The following is a 21,516-nucleotide window of genomic DNA, read 5'->3' as shown; positions in this document are numbered from 1 at the left end:
CCTAAGGAAGCTACCTCTTAACTACCATAATGTGCTACAAGTTAAGCACTGCACAGGCAAAAGAGGTTTATTTTAGTCACAGGTGCAGGGCTTCACTCAGAGCACTGAAAAAAAGAACTATCAAAGGATCTTTTGTGACATTACTTTTTTGGAACTCCTGGAGATGCAAAGCTCCCTATATCTAGGATGCTAATGGAGTCAGAACCAGGAGACTAGTACCAGTCATGCAACAAGCTATGGAGCATAGAGTACAAGCGAGGCAGGGGGCTGTGGCTAACGCTGTGAGTGGATGGAGATGGAGGAGGTAGCTGGGAAAGGCAGTGCATCGCTCCTGGTGTACATTCTAGGTGAGGGGGTGTGTGTAGCAGAAAGGTGAGAAAGTGCTGATGTAGAGGAACTTATCATATAGATTCAAGGTTTACATCAATGACAGCAGTTTTTTTTTTCACTGCCTTCTTTTTTTCCCTCCCCTGAAATGCTAAGTAGTTATGAAGGTAAGAGCCTTCCAAAGCTTGGTGCCTGAGACATATCGCCACACTCTGACACGCCATCTCCAACTTCCTCCTATCTCTAGTTCCACAGGTGGCTCTGGAGTAGCCCAAGTGCTCACCACAGTTTGCAACCGTCTGTCCCTGCAAGTAGGTCACCATATTCTTCCACTTCCTCCTGCTCACAGCCCAGGACACCTTGGTGCACTGTCTAATTATCATTATTTTTATTAATAGATTCTATTTTTTTATATTTTGTTGATTATGCTATTACAGTTGTCCCATTTTTTTCCTCCCCTTTATTCCTCTCCACCCTGAACCCCACGCTCCCACCAGTATTCCCGCCACCCCTTTAGTTCATGTCCATGGGTCATACATATAAGTTCTTTAGGCTTCTCCATTTCCTATACTATTCTTAACCTCCCCGTCTATTTTGTACCTGCTATTTATGCTTCTTATTCCCTGTACCTTCCCCCCCAACTCTTCTCCCTCCCCTCTGATCTCCATTTTTATGATTCTGTTCCTGTTCTAGCTGTTTGCTTAATTTGTTTTGGATTTTTGTTTTTTTAGGTTCAGTTGTTGATACTTGTGAGTTTGTTGTCATTTTACTGTTCATAGTTTTGATCTTCTTTTTCTTAGATAAGTCCCTTTTTAACATTTCCTATAATAAGGGCTGGGTGATGATGAACTCCTTTAACTTGACCTTATCTGGAAACACTTTATCTGCCCTTCCATTCTAAATAACAGCTTTGCTGGATACAGTAATCTTGGATGTAGGTCCTTGTCTTTCATGACTTTGAATGCTTCTTGCTAGGCCCTTCTTGCCTAAAAGGTTTCTTTTGAGAACTCAGCTGATAACCTTGTGGGAACTCCTTTGTAGGTAACTGTCTCCTTTTCTCTCGTTGCTTTTAAGATCCTCTCCTTTATCTTTAATCTTGGATAATGTAATTATGATGTGCCTTCGTGTGTGCTTCCTTGGGTCCAACTTCTTTGGGGCTCTCCGAGCTTCCTGATCTCCTGGAAGTCTATTTCCTTGGCCAGATTGGAGAGGTTTTCCTTCATTATTTTTTCAAGTAAGTTTTCAATTTCTTGCTCTTCTTCCTGTCCTTCTGGCACCCCTATGATTCGGTGCCAGAATCATAAATTGAATGAAAAGTTGTCCCAGAGGTTATTAAGTCTCTCCTCACTTTTTTGAATTCTTATTTCTTCATTCTGTTCTGGTTGAATGTTCATCTCTTCCTTCTGCTCCCAATCACTGATCTGAGTCCCTGTTTTCTTCCTTTTACTGTTGGTTCTCTGTATATTTTTATTTATTTCACTCTGAGTAGCCTTCACTTTTCCCTCCACTTTGTGACCATACTCAACCAATTCAGTGAGTATCCAGATTACCAGTATTTTAAACTGTAGATAGGTTGGCTATCTGTTCATTGCTTAGTTCTGTATTTGGAGCTTTGATCCGTTCTTTCATTTGGGCCATATTTCTTTGTCTCAGCACACCTGTTACATTGGGAGGGGCAGAGCCTTAGGTATTTGCCAGGGCGGGGCAACCCAGGTCACTGTGTTGTGACACTATGACAGAAACGAGTCTGAGAGGGAACAATGCTGCTCGCTTGGCTCTCGGCCGGCTGGCTTTCAGTCACCTTCCCTGCTACCCACAAGCAGATAAGGTCCTTCTAGTGCTGATTCGCAGGTGCGTGGGTTTGTATACGTTCTAGGACCTCGTGGGTCTCACCAACGGACTCTCCTGTGAGTCTGGGAGTTTTCCTGCCAGGGCAACCCCCACAGGTTTTTACCGCCAGAGGTTTTGAGGTTTTCTTTTCCCGTACTGGAACCCCAAATTGCACGGTCTGTCTCGCTCCCCCGCTGTTCCTCACAGCTTATCCGCATGAAAATGTGGGACTACTCGGTCCGCCAGCTGCCTCCTGGCCCACCTGGCCCTCCACCGCCACCATATCCCGCATCCTCTCTGCCCCTCCTACCAATCTAAACCAATGTTTCTTCTTTAGCTCCTTGGTCTTTGGACTTCCATACAGTTCAATTTTCTGGTAGTTCTGGTTACTTTTGTTTTAAATTTGTTTTTGTCCTTCTTTTGGTTGTGCGAAAAGACAAAGTTTATCTACCTATGCTTCCACCTTGGCCAGAAGTCAATAGATTCTATTTTTAGAACAGTTTTAGATTCACAGAAAAATTGAACGATAGAAAGTACCAATATACACCCCCCCCCATTGTTTCCCCTATTATTAACATGTTTTATTAGTATGGGAACAATTGTTTTTGTTATAACTAGTTAACCAATACTGATGTATTAATCAAAATCCATAGGTTATCCACATGTCCTTACATTTTTTTTACTGTTGATTTTTATCTAACATTTTATAGGAATAATAAATGCATAACAGTAGCTTTCATTTTTAAACTGGGATAATATATTTAGATGCAACTATAAAGGAATCCCCTCAGGCCCTGGCTGGGTGGCTCAGTAGACTGGAGCATTGTCCTGTGCAACAAAAGGTTGTATGTTTGATTTCTAGTCAGGCATGTACCTAGGCTGCGGATTCAATCCACGGTCAGGGTGCATAAGGGAGGCAACCAACTGATGTTTCTTTCTCCCTCTCTCTATACCCCACCTTGGGTGAGGATTTTAAAAAAATGTACACATAATATATTTATTTTTATATAATAATACAGGGTCCGGCACAAATAACGCCCCTGTTTTATTACAAAATCATAAGCATGTAATTCTGTAACATAACAATATCACAACTCAAGCACACCATATGACATTTTAGAGGAAATGTTAAAATTAAAACTGTAATTTATTACACCCATATTATTACCCTACCAACCATCCTCAAGTACGCGTTACTTCTGCCGGACCCTATGCAGTATTATATAACTCAATTTATATTAAATTTTCAGAACTGGCAAATTTATAGAAAAAGTAGATGAGTGGGTGCTGGAGGCTAAAAGGAAGGGGAATGAGAAGTGCCACTAATTTATATTTATATTTATTTATTTATTTAAAATTAATCCCCTCAGTCCCTTAGTGGGACCAAGGGAACCAGATTCATTCATAATGGGCCATAATCTAAGCACTATTCTATTAGTCAGAAATTAGTGCTTTTAGTTGGAAAGGGAATTAAACTTTTGCCTCAAACCACAAATCACTTGCACTCAAAGACTAACCAAGCCTGTGATAATAAGTAAGTTGGGTAAGCAAAGAAGCCTAGCACTCTGAATCCCTTCTCTGATGTGGTGACAGCCTTTCAGAACAGGATGCAGGCCCATGACCAGTTTCCATGTACCACAGAGTGTGCCCAAGTCTGCCAAATTCCTAAACTTGAGTTTCCCATCAGACTGACAAGAATAAGCCATGGATAAGAAACATTAAGATAAAGATAACTTAATTCAATTCCTTCCTGCCAACTACTCTCCTTGCTTCTCTGAGGCATTTCAAACTTGTCAAGTCCTTTTTCATGAACTTTCATCTTTCCTGCCTCTGTGACTCTATTCTAGCTCAGGGAACCTGCTGCCAGTCTAGCCACTTCTGCTTCTTTGCTGGTTCCTCTTCCTCATGCCCTCTCTATGCCTCTCCCTGCATGCAACCTGTCCTTTGAACTTTTGGCCTCTGCATTTCTCCCCGCCTTCTCACATCTTCCCCTAGTAGGAATAAAAAGTCAGGTAACCTATAAATAAAAGATTCCCAAATCTCTATGTTCTGCCCTAATCTCTCAAGCAAAACTTCATCTGTCTTGCCCTGGCTCACGTGGCTCAATGGATTGAGTGCTGGCCTGCAAACCAAAGAGTCATTAGTTTGATTCCCGGTCAGGGCACAGTCCTGGGTCTCTGGCCATGTCCCCTGGTTGGGGGCATGTGAGAGGCAGCCAACAAATGTTTCTCTCACACATCGATGTTTCTCTCCCTCTCTTTCTCTCCTCCCTTCCCATCTCTCTAAAAATAAATAAATAAAATCTAAAAAACAAAACAAACAAACAAACAAAAAAACACACCCGCATTTGTCTGCCATGTATCTGAGGCAGATATGTTTTTGTTAAGAATGCAGTGCTAGAGTCAAAATGTATGACTTCAAACCCTGTCTATACAACCTCTTAGCTATGTAACCCTGCATTTGTTACTAACCTCTCTGTGATTCAGTTCCCTCATTTGTAAAGTAAGAATAGTTATAGTATCTATCTCATGGAGTTATCAAAAGAATTAAATGAAATAATTGATAAAGGTATGAGAACAGTACCTAATGCATCCATAAGTGCTGAATAAATAATAATATAGATTTATCCTTTAGCCAAAACTGTTGGGGCCAAAAGTGTTTCAGAATGCACTTTTGGATTTAGAGAGGTAGTATGGTACATATTCTGTGTCTATGTGACAACTGCCCCTAGGAGGAGGTATCTGCGACAACACTCCCAAGGCAGAGGCAGAATGCTCACAGTATCTCATGCACTCTACTCCTCTGCATTGCTTAGCCTCTCTCTTGGTCTGTCTCTCTTCTTTTTAAGTCCTCACCCAAGGGCATTTTTTCACTGCTTTTAGAAAGAGAGGAAGGGACAGAGAGATCCATCCATGTGAGAAAGAAGCATTAATTAGCTGCTTCCCACATGCACCCAGATTGGGGGATGAAACCTGCAACCTAGGTGTGTGCCCTGACTGGGAATTAAACCCACAGCCTTTCCATTACAGGACAACACTGCAACCAACTGAGCCATACCGGCCAGGGTGCTTAGCCTCTCTTGAAGTTAAGTTTTGGGCTTTGCGACTATTTCTGACTAATAGCTGGGAACAGAATTGAGTTTCTCGACTCTCTTCCCTGGCACCCACATGTTCCAGATCAGTGAGCCAACCTCAATTTGGGTCCCTAAGTGACTATGGGGAATTCTATCCTCCCCTTCTCTGTACTGGATGTACTATGTTATGTCACTAAGATTTAGGGTTCATCTGTTAACACATCACAGCTATTTTTTGTAATGAAAAGTGTGAATAGTCACAATAAATGGAATAAAGACTACAAACAGCCCTGTGTTCATTCAGACCAAGTTTTAGTGCCAAATGAGCCTGACACAATTACCAAAAAAAAAAAGCCTTTCAGTTTGCAGTACTTTTGGGATTTCAAAACTGAAGATTACGGGACTGTGGACGTGCAAACATCACATGCACATATAGGTACACAATCTGAATTTTTCACTGTAATAGCAAACTTAACCTAGCCATATGTGTCTACATCCATTACCCTCCTTAACTAGTCTCCCTTCTTAGTGTTGCTATTTCTAATCTTGGTACCAGTGCTCTCTTAGCTACAGGCTCAAACCTCTGAGTTCTGCTTGATTCTTTCCTTTCTTTCCTCTTCTTACAGACAGACAGCAAGTTCCAATTCTCCCTTCAAAGGCCTCTGGTATAAGACTCTTACCCATTCTCTCCATCATCACTCTCATTGAGCCCCTTTTTCTCTCAATCCTGGTTTCCAAAAGCAACTCTGTACTCCTTGGCAATCCCCTTCCAACACAGTTTACATTCCTCTACAATTTCAATCATCTTAACCACTGCTTTCACCACGTCCCTTCCTTATTCAAAAAGTAAACAGTGATCCCCATGACCTTATGGAATAAAGTCTAAATTCTCAGTTATCATTCAAAGCCCTCTGAAATTTAAGCTCATTCAGTTTATCTAACCATCTTACATTGTCAGATGTAAGATATCAGTGGAAGACATTATAAAGCAGCTTCTTACAAAATAGAATATGAGGTTTATATATTGCTCAGGAACCTTCTTTCTACAAAAGTCGATGTCCACCATATTTCCTGAAATATGCACATTCATCCCTTCCCCTACACCTTTAATCATTCACTTTCCCATCTTGGAATGCCACTCTTCTTCCTTGCCACCTAACTAAACTTTTACAGCCTAGTTCAAGTGCCACCTCTTCCAGAAATGACTCCATTAACTCCTTGGCCCAAGGCTTCCTATAGCACTTACTATCTGTACCATATTTTTAGGCATAGTCATATTCTACCTTAGTTTCTTTTTTTCATGAATTTCTCATTTCCCAATAAGACTGCATGCTTCCTAGGGTACAGTGAACAGAACTTATATTTCTTTTGCATATCTAAGAAACTTAACTACAGATACATGTTGAACTGAATAGAGAGATGCCACAGCTCCTGAGAAAAAAGTCCCAGTATAAAAACTCATTATCTAGAAGGTCCAAATCCCCTGGCCACTACAGCCAATCTGATGAAAGGAAGAGTGAGAGTCACACCCAGGAGAAGAACAGTGCAGGCCTCGAAGGTGAGCTACATATTTGGGAACTCAGTAGGGACAGTAAGAGTAACCAACAGAGACAGTAAACTTATGCAGAAATGGTCCTCTCAAAATCTGAACTCAGCAACTGAACATGTAACCCAAGAGGGTCCCCAAGAATATAAAAAAAATCAAACAGTGCTTGTTAAACAAAGGTCTGTCAACTAATTTGACCTGGCAAAGGCCTCAGCCAGCCATCAGGTCTGGTGCCCTCTCTCTGATTCTGTAGTATTCTCTCTCCCTGTATTTGCTATATCCTTTTGATGGCTCCCACATCTTTGGCACTGAAGTCCTTATTTTGCCAAAGATAATAAATAAATGAGAAGAAAAAGAAACGGGCACCAAAAATCATTTAACTTATAAGTATGGCACATAAAAGTTCTAAGATATCAGTGGAAGACATTATAAAGCAGCTTCTTACAAAATAGAATATGAGGTTTATATATTGCTCTGTTTTATTTTCAAACTAGCTAGCCTATCTTATCAAGAACCTTTGAAAGACAAAGGAAGTCCTGAAGAACCAGGTCTACAATAAAAGGTAGTCTATTAAATCACTGGCCCTGCTGGGGGAACAATTCTTAAAATTCTCCTCTAGAACTGATAACCAAGAGACCTGCCCTGCTTTGCCTGTTATAAAGAAAGCAACTTTCCCATTCAGAAGCATCAACTGGTAAACATTTGGAGAATGAGACCAAGACCCTGGGCTCTGTTCAAGCCTCTACCTACCATTCTGATAAGATCTGAGGGAAACAAGAATCCACTGAAATAAGTAGTCTATTTCTTCCTCCACTGGGAATTTCAGAAATGAGGATAGTTTCGGAAGTTTGCAAAGAGCCATCAGACAGTAATGACAATCTAATAAAGATAGAGAACCTTAACCCTTTCAATTCCATGACAGTATGCGTAATTCCGGTTAGCAGCTTTCACTAGAGCTCACACTCACAATACCAAAACAAAACAGATGTGATGTAATCATTACCACTTTATATTTGTACATTTGTTCAACGTATAAAATGCTCTACTATCTGTCCATGATCTTAAAACAGCTATAAGAGGTAGACACAGTGGGTATTATTATCTCTGTATTTCAGATGGAAATACTGAGGTTTATAAAGACTATCAGATTCAGACAGTAAAGTTACTGTGTCCAGGAGTAAGTCAGAAGATCTGAGTTTGCTTCCTGGCTCTACTCAATAATATGTAATCATTTTGTAAACTTTAGAGTATTATACACAAGCTTATTGTTGTCACTGTTACTGACTGTTGTGGAAAGCCCTCTGTTAATTGTAAAATCCTATGTTAATGGCTTCTGACCAGTAATCTTTTCACTAAACTAACCTGTCGACCTCACAGAGAAATAGCTAGCACCTGTTGGTTATAAAGCACTGTGAGTTGGTGACTGCTAAAGGGACGCTGCACATCACCACCTACGAAACAATCCACAGGCCCCAGCATACTTAGGATGTGCAATACATCTAAGAATGTCCAGCCAGCTCTAACCAATGTAGGCTTTCAGGGACCTAATGTACAGAAATGAGAATACAAAGAACACAGATCCTACCTTCTAGCAAATAGCTCATAGTTGAGCACCTTACTGCCTATGTACTTCCATAGCTGCTCAGATGCTTAGTTGTTCTCCAAACATTCTCTTTTTCAACGAGTCACTAGCTTATTTATTTAGGGAAGTGAATGTCTAAAGTCCTGCCAAGCAGAGATATTAAGTTTTCTATCTCTTCCAGGCCTCAGCCCCCAAACAATTCTGTCAATGAACCCATAGCTCCTCCAGCTTTCCTTGGTATACCAAGCTTGAACCCGATGGAGCTATGCCAGCCTGAGCTCTGCCTGTAGCCAACACTGCCATTTTCACAATGAAGTGCTATTTGTCCCTGCCAGTACCATCGTTCCCCTGAATAAATAACCTTTCCTGTTGGCCAAAGTACTTGGTTACTTTCAACTGGGACTCCACAATTTGCATATTTAGTCCAATCTGACATCTCTTAGCCACTGAAATTAAGTTTTATTCTTTCATTCCTCTCTTCTAAGCATGAACCTTCTGGCAGAAAATGTGGTAATGGTGAAAAATTTTAACTCTACCCCAGGCCCAAGTGAACAAAAACAAGAATAGCAATGTGAATTTACTCTGCAAATTGTAAAGTCCTATGTTAACATATTAATTGTCTCCAGGATCTTAGGTCACTCCTCCCCACTTCCCCCCCTTTTTTAAAGATTTTACTTATTTATTTTCAGAGGAAGGGAAGGGAGGATTTTCAGACAGAAGGGAAGAGGGAGAGAAAGAGAAGGGGGGACCGCAACCTAGGCATGTGTTCTGACCAGGATCTGAACCAGCAACCTTTCAGTTAGCAGGTCAGCATTCAATCCACTGAGCCACACCAGCCCAAACAGGTCGGTTCTTTTCATTACACTAAGCTGTGAACACCTTTCTCCCCAGAGGTCCCCCCACCACACACCCATCTCATTCCGTCCTTCCTAGAAATACATTCATTGAGACTTCCTCCCTCTTTCTGCTTTCAGGATTTTGCTGAAGAATACTTCTCTTGGTCAGAAGTCGAACATCTGCTACACTTCTCAGGAGCGACCATTCCAAAACTTTGACTTTATATAAGGGAAAAAACTATCACTGCCCCTTTACCCAATGTTAGCATAAAACTTTGAGCTTCAATTTCTAAACAGCCATGTTTGTTTCACAGCTTCACAAAGCTTATGATGACCTGTGTAAGAAATGAAGGTGTCAAAGAATCACTAAACATCTCCAAGCATGTACTGAATGTCTTACCCAACAAATCAGCCATTCTTTATATAGTATATAAACTTGTGCTGTCCAAAACAATAGCCATTAGCAACATGTGGCTATTTACATTTTGAATAATTAAAATCAAATAAAAATTAAAATACAGTTGCTCATTAGCTGTATGTGGCAGTGGCTACTACACTGGCAGCACAAACATAGAACATTTTTATCATTACAGAAATTTTACTGGATAGCACTGATTGAGTCTGCTTATGAATAATATTGTTGTGAGAAATGATGACTAGAAGCATAGCACATAGGTAATGAGTAACCAGTGTTCCCTACCAATCCACTAAAACGACTTGTCTGGGAAATGAACTTCATACTCTTCTAGCACTAGTATCAGATTTAAAAGCATATTCTAACTTTAACAGGTAATTTGGTTCCTTACCCAAAATTTCTCTTTCTCACTGGCCCCTGCACATAAAGCTTGTTGTTACTGTGGGGCTGTTCAAAAGGGCTGAGCTGCTGCTGTTGCTTTTTTTCTTTAAAAATAAAAACCTGAGGTTAATAGTTTGCATCCTCTATGTAAAAGAAAGAGTTTGATGATATTCAAGTAAATATGGACCCAAATAGCCAGTATCTCTTGCTAAGATTACTTCCTAACGAGTAGCCAATCTTTTTCCTAGCCTTCTACTTTCATAACCACTGACTATATTCCAATAACAGCAGTAGGGACAATAAAAGATCAAGACTTTTCTATAATGACTTTTAGGCTCTAAGCAGAAGGATTCCTACAAGATAAACACCCCTCAAGGATCAAGTAGGGACCACTCTACCCCTCCTTTTTCCAGCCTGGTCCCTTTGGGTCTTCCAGTTGAAGAAAGCTTCTTGCCCTGACTGGCATGGCTCAGTGGATTGGGTGTCATGCTGCAAAGTGAAGGGTTGTGGGTTCAATTACCAGTCAGGGTACATGCACGCCTGCATTGCAGCAACTAACTAATGTTTCTCTCCCTCTCTCCCTCTCTCTCTAAAAAATAAATAAATAAATAAATAAAATATATTTTTTTAATGCAAAGAAGAAAGAAAGCTTCTCCTTTTCACCTATGAACTGATGTCCAGGCTAGTAGTCCTGTTTGGAGAAAGATCAACTGACTAGAGCAGAGTTAGCAAGCACACTGCACATAGGAAGACAGGAAGGAAAGTGAGGTCATTAGGCTCAAGCCTGGGGGAGGGGACTCATTTCTGGTAAAATGCTCCTTCCAAAAGTAGCTTTGAATAGCAATGAATTGCAGCAAGGGAGAACCCACACAATTAGACAGAATAATGTATGAAAATAGTACAAGAATGGGCCCTATTCTGTTGTTCTCCCAGTTCTGTAAGGTAACCACAAAAATATAAGGAGCTTTTGAAACTAATCCTTCTGTTACCATGAAACAAAAGGACTCAGGATCCCCAGTTTCCCTAAAGGCAAGAAATACTCTAGGTGGCTACGTCTACCAGACCTCAGACAGAAAAAGTTCTAGGGCCTTACATTTTCTCTAGGAGCCACGAGTACTTCTGAATAATTTGTAGACAATGTGCAAATGAGGAGAGAGGTTAGCTGACAACAAAGAGAACCACAAGGGAGGATGTCATAAACAAGTTTTCATCAAACACACCAAACACCACCATCTGATATGGTGCTAGATACCCATTAGGGGAAGAAACTCCCCATCATTCACTCCTTTCTGAAGGCCAAAGTACGCAGGAAACAGGGAGGTAAATGACACTGCAGGTGAGAGGTTCTCAGCATGTAAGTTTAAATGTTAACAAAAATAACAACTATTCTCCTCAAGAACCCCACAACTCTCAATGAAACAGGCACTCTCACTATACGAATTAACAAAGGGAAACAACTGTAAACAACAATAATAAAATCACTCATTATTACCTTTAGAATACACGGTCCAGCACAAATAATGTCCCTTTTTTATTACAAAATCTTTTATTACAAAATCATAAGCATGTAATTCTGTAAAATAACAATATCATACTCAAGCACACCATATGACACTTTAGGTGAAATGTTCAAATTAAAACTATAAATTATTACACCCATATTATTATCCTACCAACCACACTCAAGCAGGCATTATTTCTGCTGGACCCTGTATATCATATGACATTTTATTAAATAAATTTCCCTTCCTAATTATATTTTATATAAGCTAATACTAAAATTAATTAAATTTTTATAAGTATATACTGTGAGGTAGTTAAAAGCCTTATGAGTTAGGTATCATAAATCTGGATAAAATACTGGACAAATAATCAGTAAAAGAAAAGTTATATGAATACTGCCCCACAATAAACAAAGGATTTATTCTTATTTTCCACAGATGAAACCCAATATACAAAGTTAGATGCACAAGGTTTTGGAACTCCAGATCATGCTTCTTTCCACAATCTTTTAAGTGGTAAGTGAGATACATCACTTAATAAAGTATATATTTTTGGCTTCTCAAATATTCCTATTTGAAAACCCCTCCCCACAAAATATTATTAGGTTTGCCAAACCCACACACACCTGCCTATTTGGGTGACCCGTGTCTTTGTTCTTCATGGTCTCATATCCAGGTACCCGGGGACGTCGGCTCATCTGGAGGGCCACCAGATCCTTCATGATCGAGTTCAATGCCTCCTGTTCGTCTACAATGAAAGACAGCTCATGCGTTAAGATACTTTAGTACAGATCAGCAAAGTTCTTTTACAAATATATGACTAATCAGGAAGTTCTGCCCAGGTAAAATGACAGACCCCGTAGCTATAATTACACACATTTGATGTCTTTAAAAGGTAGATAACTAAGGTCAGACTATGGTAGTTTGAATTTTAATAAATTCTTAACAGTTCTCCAATCAGACCTCTGGCAGCAATATTTACCTATTCACTGGGGACAACAGAGGTGTTCAAACAGAGCAATTCTTCCAGCACCATAGAAACTCAACCAGGAAAAACAGGTGAAAAGTTGGAGTGAACGGAAAAGCAACACAGCACAATGTAATAGGGTACTGAGTGAAAAGATGAATTCATGGAGGGCTGATTATGGAACAGAGTTAGTCACAGACTTATTCTTAAAGTATATACAGGAGAGCACATTTTTAAAGGTACCAAATAAGGACTCCTCAGGTAGCTGCTTTGAAAAGAAGTTGTCTTACAAGTCTAGCCTTTGAATGCTCTCCTCCAACTTTATAGGCCTTCTGCTTCCCGCAGGGAAGTCAAAAGGCAGTCCTATTGTTTTTCTTTCCTAATGGACCAAACAATGCATTGCCTCTGTTTTACAGGCATTACTTTTAATCTCCTTTTCATGAAATAGCATTAAGTATTTGGGATCTCAGGCACTGAAGACAACTGCCAAAACGCAGAGCCCAAACCAGCCCAATTCCATGTTTTGCAAAATTCTCCCTGGTCCTTCGAGAGGTCCTGACCCACTCAAATGGCATCTGAGAGTTGAAAATAAATAAATCTGTTGATCTGGAAAGGAACATGAAGGATGAGTTGTTATACTTGCTTTGGTGACAAGTGGTCATTTGAAGTCTTGGGACACACCTTAAAAGAATCAAGAACAAAAGATCCCATCCAAAGAGACTGTCTATCTTTTGCCCTCTGTCTTTGTCCCTTGAAAATATTCTAATACCCTGTGGAAAGGAAAGAACAGCATGAAGTAACTGCAGGAGGTAAAATGAGGTTTTTGCCTACTCAGAAAAATAAAATTAGATTTTACTTGCAAGAAAAAACACCAGTAAGAGTAGCTTCCCATCTTATTCCACTTCAAACTATACATGTTTTCAAAAGTATGCATGAGTGATACAGCTGTATCAAAAGAATGAGGTAAATGGGGTAATAAATGAGGAAGAAGTTGGTATTTACAGAAAGACATTTGTCAAAATTAAAACACATATATCCCATCAATTATTTTATATTTTCTAACAATTTTTATAGGCTCCTTAAAGAAAGGGAACTGTTTCAGCATTGATTTGTTTGCTTTGTATTTTAACCTTCCAAAGTTTAAAACCTAGAGAATAAAATCCCAACCAAGGTTTAAAAAATAGAGAATAACATCTAAGCTAGAAAGTTTGGCATACGTATTATATATAGGCTTATATAATTAAATATGTGTGAAATTATTGGGCCAACTGTAACTGTAAACTGTAATCAATATAAGGAGGATTACGACGAGGTAGGTGTTTTTTAGGGGCATTCAGCAATATTCCCAATAGCACAATGCATGGAGTTTTCCATATCAAGGTAACCACCCCCAGAATTGAGAATTTCAGTGGTCTCAGCTCAGGTATTGAACCAAGATGGACATAAATACACACACAAAGACACACACACATGCTTTTAAGTGAAATCCATGTCAAGTAGACTTCAGAAGCCATTTCTAGTTCTGTGTAAGATGATGCTATTTTAAGAGCTGGTTTATCAGGTTGACAAATTCTGTTTCCAGGAAGGTAACCAATTCCTGGCATTACTTAATGGATAAACTTGTTTGGTAGTTCCAGCACTGAGAATACACTAGAGAAATGGTTTGGCACTATCTCTTCAAATTCAGGATAACTGACACAGGGAAACAGGGTTACAGAATCTGATTTTGTGCCAAAGTCAAATATACTGCTAGAGGCAGACAGGTTTTTAAACTGATACTTCTAACTGAGAACATGGATAAAGACAGGAAGTAAATCAAGTGTCTCTTTTAAACATTTCTTCCTGGATTGAGATTTTAACTGAATTATCAGCACTCCTGCATGGGATTCCTTAAAAATTAAAAACAAACAAAACTTTAGAAAACAAATAGCAGCTTTCTTACAGTACAGCAGTCAGTTAATGAACTTTGGAGTCAGAAAAGGCTGTGTTTAAGGAGGCCTTGAACAAACCACTTATTCTCCCTAAACCTCAATTTCCTCATCTGTAAGATGGAGAAAATAAAGTATCACTTCACAGAGCTGCCATGAGAGTTAAAAGAAAAAACTGTTTTACAAATTACTCCTCATGTTACCTCACATTTAGTAATGCTAAAAAAATGCTGGCTATTATTGTCATCGATGGAAAAAAAGTCAATGGGAAAAGATTGAATGCCGCTTAATTTACCCTAACAATTAATTTTATTCCTGAACTTTTATTAATCATTAACAATAACCATTTACTGAGTACCTATCATGTAGTATACATTACTTTTGAAAGGTCTTCAAGGTATTTAAACTCTAGGTGTAAAAGGATAAACAGCACACAAATATGAGGTTATACAAAGATAATGAATTAGATAGTATACAAACCAGAATATATAAACACACAAGTGTACAAAAAAATTTTTACAGCATGAGTAGCAAGAGTAGTATAGATTTTACCTAATTATTAACAGAATAAAGATTTTTTCAGGAAAACAAGTCGTTCCAGCTATCCAGGAGAATTCAAAAAATGAACTGAGGAGGAGAAAGGACATGAAAAGCAACTGAAATGTAGAGGGGAAGAAGAGACTGGCCGTCAATGAATTGTAATCCTTACAGAGTAGAGTAGGAAGAAGGTATTCTAGCAAAGAATACTTTAAAAAGAGTGGGGAAAAAATAATAATAATGACACCACAGAAGCCAAGAGCAAAGAAGGGCAGTGGCAAATATAGGCTAGGAAGGTCCAGAAGAGTCGTAGAGACAGTAACAAAATTTTAAAGGGAATCAAGAAGCTGGGGATTAAAAGTAGTGGAAATCAACCATTCATTCATTTGTGAACTTAACATGTGAACAAGCTGAGGTAGGGGTAACAGTGTGCTATAATTTTGAAAAGATTTCCTGAGGATGAGGGTGGTCTGACACACTTAAAAGCTACCAGGAAGAAGCAGAAAGAAGTTAATTCTAGAGATTAAGAATCTAGAGGGGAGTAGTATTCATAGAAAATAGAAAAGAAGGAATCTATGAAACAAGGATTAGAGTTCAGGCTTAAAAAATGGAAGCTCTTAAGCCATCTCACAGAGACAGCTATCCTTAATTATCCAGTAGCATGTACTTCTCCAGATACCATGACCTATGGTATGGGGGGCTGCCAGGCAACACACTCCTCTCTCTTTAGCTCCATCACGAAGTCACCCTTCCAGACCCAGATATATTTCTCCACCTAAAAGCAGGGTCTTAAGGCACTCTCACTTATGAATCCCCTTGGCTAAAAACCCAGAAAGGTTTTCAGAAGTACCATGCCCTTCAGTAAACACTGTTGTCCTTTATGATGTCTGTTTACTATGTCAGACACTCTCTCTTTTCCATATACTGTGTACAAATCTCCAAGGTAATATTTAAATATTTGTTTTCACTTAACTAACAGTGTTATTTCTTCATCTTGCCAAAGCTTTACCCTACTGTGCCAGATTGTCTGATCACAGTACTAACCTGGGAAATCCTGAGCTTCACACTCTCTCTGAGTCAGACTTTATTATCTTACTCTACATATTTCACATGCTCCCACTGCCTCCACCCTGTCCATACCTGGGCAAACATCATTTTATAGTAAGTGTAAGCAAAAAAAACTGATCCTCAATTCACAAGAAATATTTTTTCTTTGAGGACATGGCTGAACTTTTGCTAGATCTTAAAGTCAATTCTGGTGTTTATTTTTCTGTTTCTGGGATATAAGAGCCTTTCCGTATTCGTTGATGGTTCAAAATTTAAAAATACACATTACAAAGTAAGCCACTACTTCATCATAAGAATCCATATACCACCACTATATTTTAACCTTTAATGAAATCAACATAAGGGTCTGACTACAGGATTATGTATGTCAATCCCAAAACTACAGAATTGCTCCCCCGCTTCTGTGTATCTTTCCAGTTTCGACAAAGTACAACCTACAAAACCTCATTGCACTTGTTTACATGTTTCTGGTTCACCTTAACTATAACTTTTTTTTTTTTAACAAAGAAAGCTGCTTTCTTTGTTAAAAATTATTTTTATAAAGATTTTATTTATTGCCCTGGCTAGTCTGGCTCAGTGGATTGAGTGCCAGCCTGCGAACCAAACGGTCACCGGTTGATTTCCAGTCAGGGCACAAGCCTGGGGTGCAGACCAGGTCCCCACTGGAGGACGTGCAAAAGGCAACCATACATTGATGTTTCTCTCCCTCTTTTTCTCCCTCCCCTCCCCTCTGTCTAAAACTAAATAAATAAATAACCTTAAAAAAAAAGAAAGAAAGGTTTTATTTATCCATTTTCAGAGAGAGGGTAACGGAGAGAGAAAGAGAGGGAGAGAAACATTGATAGATTGCCTCTCAAACACTCTCAACAAGCGACAAAACCCAGGCATGTCCCCTGATGAGGAATCCAACTAATGAGTTCCTGCTTTGCAGGACACTGCCCAACCCACTGAGCCACACTGGTCAGGACTAACTGTAACTTCTTAAGGACAGGATAAATTCAGGTACAGGGCCTAACATTTCATCTGACACATAAAATACATTCAGTAAATGGACAAAGAATAAATGGCTAGCTTACACAGAACCAAGAAAGCTGTTTCTTGTCCTCTGTGTATTCCCCTAAGTAATATTCAGTTAGACAGATAGTTACTTTTTTACAAATGCCTAAAATTCAGTTTTAAAATCCAGCTGTCATTTTTTAAAATATCAGAAATCTAGTTGCAACACTGCCATATTGATTCATTATAAGATGCTCCCAGTTTCTATGAAAACATTCAGAGGATACTCAGGTGGTCAGATTCTAGCAAACTAAATTGAGACTGGTCTAACTGGGAGCTTCCAATAGCCTGGGAGCCGTAGACATACAAGGTGTCTATAAATCACATTGATTCTGACTTCAAACTGAGTTATTAAACCAGGACTGCACCATACTTAATCCTAGACTAGGTTTACTATAGTTCCTGTAATGTTTCCAAGCTGTTACATATTATTCAGTAATACTTCCCACTAAATTTCAGACTGTATTTATAAAAAGTCCAAATGTGTTATTAACAGCATTTGCCATTATAATTACTAAAAGTAGGAGAGAATTCTAGCACAACCAAGAAAAAATTACCAGTCAATCTCAGTTTTTAAAATAACCACATAGTATGAAAGCCAAAAAAAAAAAAAAAAGTTTCCTACTATTTACAGGAAATACAGGGATAAGTGTAGTTTCCACTAGAAATTTACTGGGGCTAACAGCCAATAAAAAAAATTTGACATGTTTTTATTAGCAACCCAAGTTGTCAAGCAGGCCTGAGTCTGGGGCTGGGAACAGCTCAGGAAAATATGACTATTAGCCAAAGAACCTGCAGGGACTCAAATCAGCTTTAGTCCTTTCCTCATTGTGCCTCAGTTTAATGAGTATAATGAAAATATTAATAAATTTATGTCTCTTATCAACTCTTGAGTTTATTTATAACTATAGCAACTAAAGCAAACTAACCAGTCTGGGAATCTGAATTTTCATCATTAATATCACCAAAATGGAAACTAGTATGAGAGAGAGAGAGAGAGAGAGAGAGAGAGAGAGAGAGAGAGAGTGTGAGAGAGAGAGAGTGTGAGAGAGAGAGAGAGAGAGAGAGAGTGTGTGTGTGTGTGTGTGTGTGTGTGTGTCCCCGTCCGTCCGTCCCCCCTTGCTAAACATTATACAAAGCAAATTAAAGAGCCAGGTCCTGAAAGAATTCAGCATTAGCTCTGCAAGTCAAGGTCACCTGCCAAAAGGAAAGAGAATGGTACGAGGAGAAAGTGCTGAAGAAAGCCAGGCAATGGTTCTCAAACAACCTAGCCTGAACTACTGTAGCCACTAGGCAAATTAATTCCCTCCTCACAGTCTCAGCTTTTTCATGTAAAACCGACACTGGGACAAATGAGAAGACACTGTGATCCTAGTCCTTTTTTCTTTTAAAAAATCTTTTAGCCCTGGCTGGTGTGGCTCAGTGGACTGAGCACTGGACTACGAACTGAAAGGTTGCTGGTTCAATTCCCAGTTACAGCACATTGTCTGGGTTGTGGGCCAGGTCCCCAGGTGGGGGGCAAGCAAGAGGCAACCAATCCATGTATCTCTTGCACAATGATGTTTCTCTCCCTCTCTCCCTCCCTTCCCCCTCTCTAAAAGTAAATAAATAAAAGTTTTTAAATAAATGAATTAAAATCTTTTAATTTTTTTCAATTACAGTTTACATTCAATATTATTTTGTATTAGTTTCAGGTGTGCAGCATAGTGGTTAGACAATTATATACTTGACAAAGTGCTCCCCCTGATATTTCCAGTACCCACCTGCCACCATACATAGTTATTACAATATTATTAGCTATATTTCCTATGCTGTACTTTACATCCCCATGACTATTTTGTAAACAGCAATCCATACTTCTCAATCTCTTCACTTTTCTCTTTTTTTCTTTGGGGATCTAGGCTCCACCTACATAGTTCCTTTCCTCCCCATCACTGCCCCTCCATAGTCTTACAAACTAAATTTTTGAAAATGATTTGAAATGTGAAAACGGGCTGACATCTATTTTCATGTTAGACAATGAAAAGTAGCCAAGACATCTGGGCAATCTTACTGGTTTAGCAGTCAAGTAAGTGGGGAGTGGGAGGTCTGCACACCCTTAAGTATTTCACATTCCCCTCTGGGACTTAAGATTGCCCCCATAGGACAAAGAGGAAAGACTTACTAGGAAGACTATCACAAATATAGGTTCACAAATTAGTTCAAAGATTTAGTTTAATCATCAAATTTGAGAACACAAGATAAATGTTTGAAGCCCAAGAAGGACAAGAACTATATGCCGCATTTACAGTAAATACTCAGTAAGTAATTGTTGAATTATGTATTTAAATACCAGGCCTTACTGGATTCCTTTTCTGCTTGTCACAAGAGACTTTCGAAGCACTTACGAAGTAAAGCATGGGAAGGGAACGGTAAGCCTAGCAAATGAACCAATCCATCCTTTACTGTATGAGGGGCAGCCTGGACTACAACAAGGCAATTCATTCAAAGTCAGAGTGCAAAGATAGGCCGCAAAAGAGTATTTGCCCAATGTGACACAGCATACACTTAACCTCCTACAAAAATGACTTGACCTTGCTGGTATAGGGCAAAGCAAACATTAATGTTCCCTCCAAATGGAGCACTTCACAGATGCAATGAATGGCTTTGCAAAGGATTCTTTCACTGAAGTTTACTCCTTGATTATGTAGGACAATATCAAAACTTTCCAAAACTTGCGATTGCACACAACAGTATTCCAATAACTGATCGAGTAAGACAAGCAAAGTACCTCTTAAATGTTATCTGCTTCTAAATCTAGTCCAATGATCATTTGCTAAGTTATAAAAAAGGACATGAAATGGAATTCGGTTCAAATGCTGCGTGTGGAAGACATTTAAACCTTTTCTTTGATTACATCTTCACAACAGAAATTGCAAATATCGATAAAAAGGAAATGGTTTCATGATTTTCTTTTGAGTAGCGAATGCTCCTCTCAAAAGTTATATAAGTCTAGGGATATGGCAAGATAAAAATAATGATGCAGAACGCTGCAATCGGATTTTTCAAAAAGTAGGACGTGAATTATAACTGGCAGCCTCCGACCAATTCCCAACCTCCAGCAATCTGAGTTCAGCTCGCATTTCTCAACCGCGCTGTCGATAACAGTGATTGCCGTTTTAATCACCTCCCAGCCTATCTCCCCGCACGCCCTCCCCCCAGCGCTGGGGCGCGCACAGGGCTCAAGAGCAAACCCCGGGAACTCTCTCACAGGCCGGCCTGTGTGAGCAAAGGGAAGGAAATGACACAGGCAGGAAAAAAAAGCAAATCAAGGAAAAGACACAACAGCAGCTGGGCCTGCACCGGCCTCCAGCCCGGGCCCCACACTGCGCTCTCGCTCCCCCACCCTCGAGCTCGCGGTCCGGCTCGCTCACGCCAGAGCGGGCTGCCCCGCCGAACACGGGCCCCCAATCCCGCCGCCGTGTCCTTGGGATGCGCCAGCCGCGCGGCCCGAATGGAGGCTGCCGAATGGGTTTTGCCAGACGGGCCCGCCCCGGTGGCCCAGGGGAACCAGAATCCCCGCCTGGACTGTGAAGCCGCGAGCCGGGCGGGCAGGCTCCGCCGGTTCGTAGCCCCGGCCGGGCGGGCTGTCCATGCCTGTCAGGCGGCGGCCCAGGGTCCTCCTCCCCTCATCCCGGGGCGGGGCGACGCGAAGTAGCGCGGGCACAGGCCGGGGCGGTGGCGACACTCACCCATGGTGGCGATGGCGGCGGCGGCTGCTTGGGCCCGAGTGTCACCTCCGCAGCCGGGGCTGCATGCCGGGGGCCCGAGCGGCGAGGACTGCAGCGGGCCTGGCTCCGCGCGGGGGGCGCGGGCTGCGCTCGGGCCCCCCGCCACCTCCCCAGGCTCCGGCTCCGGCTCCGGCCGCGGCCGGGCGCTGTGGCATGGGCAGAGTGGCCCGCTACATCCCCGGCGCTCCTCGGTTCGGCCCAGCCTGGCCTCGGCGGCGCCGCTCGGCCCTCCCGCCAGCCAGTCCCTCAGTCCCGCAGTTCCTCCGTCGGGCCACCGTTCTCCACCTCAGGAACGCTCCGAAAAACAAACCGCTGGTCGCGCAGCTCGCCCCCTTGCCTGTCATTCACCCCAGAGCTCGCCAATCCCAGGCAGTCGCGGGACCTTCGTACCACCCCCGCTCACTTCACCAGCCAATAACAAGGAGGAAGCCTCTGCCCCCTCCCCCCCGCCACCACTCGTCCCCCCTCCCAACGCTCCCTCCCCAACACCCTCTCAGCCGCCAGCTAATCATTAGCACCACACGATGAACCAATCCCGCCTACTTTCGTAGGATGCCAATGGGCGAAGCCAAGGCGGTTTCCGAGGGCTATCTACCGCCTGCCAATCATCAAAACAGCACCCGGTTCACTCCGCTACTAGCCAATCATGTAGAGGGCTCGGATCACCCGCCTCTGCGCATCTCTTGCTGGCTCTCCTC

The 21,516-nt window shown here is 41.0% G+C and overlaps 1 protein-coding gene across 1 annotated transcript in view; it reads right to left on the bottom strand.

Moving 5' to 3' along the window:
- Positions 1 to 21,089, bottom strand: part of MAP3K3 (mitogen-activated protein kinase kinase kinase 3) — a 60,582-nt gene extending 39,493 nt beyond the window's left edge. The window contains exons 1-2 of the mRNA XM_054573000.1: positions 20,780 to 21,089; positions 12,119 to 12,240 (exon numbers count right to left, since the gene is read on the bottom strand). Coding sequence (XP_054428975.1) covers positions 12,119 to 12,240; positions 20,780 to 20,783 — 126 coding nt within the window. The 5' untranslated portion in view covers positions 20,784 to 21,089. The remainder of the gene's footprint in view (positions 1 to 12,118; positions 12,241 to 20,779) is intronic.
- Positions 21,090 to 21,516: the final 427 nt, after the last annotated feature.

This window comes from Pteronotus mesoamericanus, unplaced genomic scaffold, assembly GCF_021234165.1.
Source record: "Pteronotus mesoamericanus isolate MK-2021 breed Mesoamerican mustached bat unplaced genomic scaffold, CSHL_Meso_final contig_246, whole genome shotgun sequence".
Taxonomy (NCBI): domain Eukaryota; kingdom Metazoa; phylum Chordata; class Mammalia; order Chiroptera; family Mormoopidae; genus Pteronotus; species Pteronotus mesoamericanus.
This window is presented reverse-complemented; position numbering and strand designations above follow the sequence as displayed.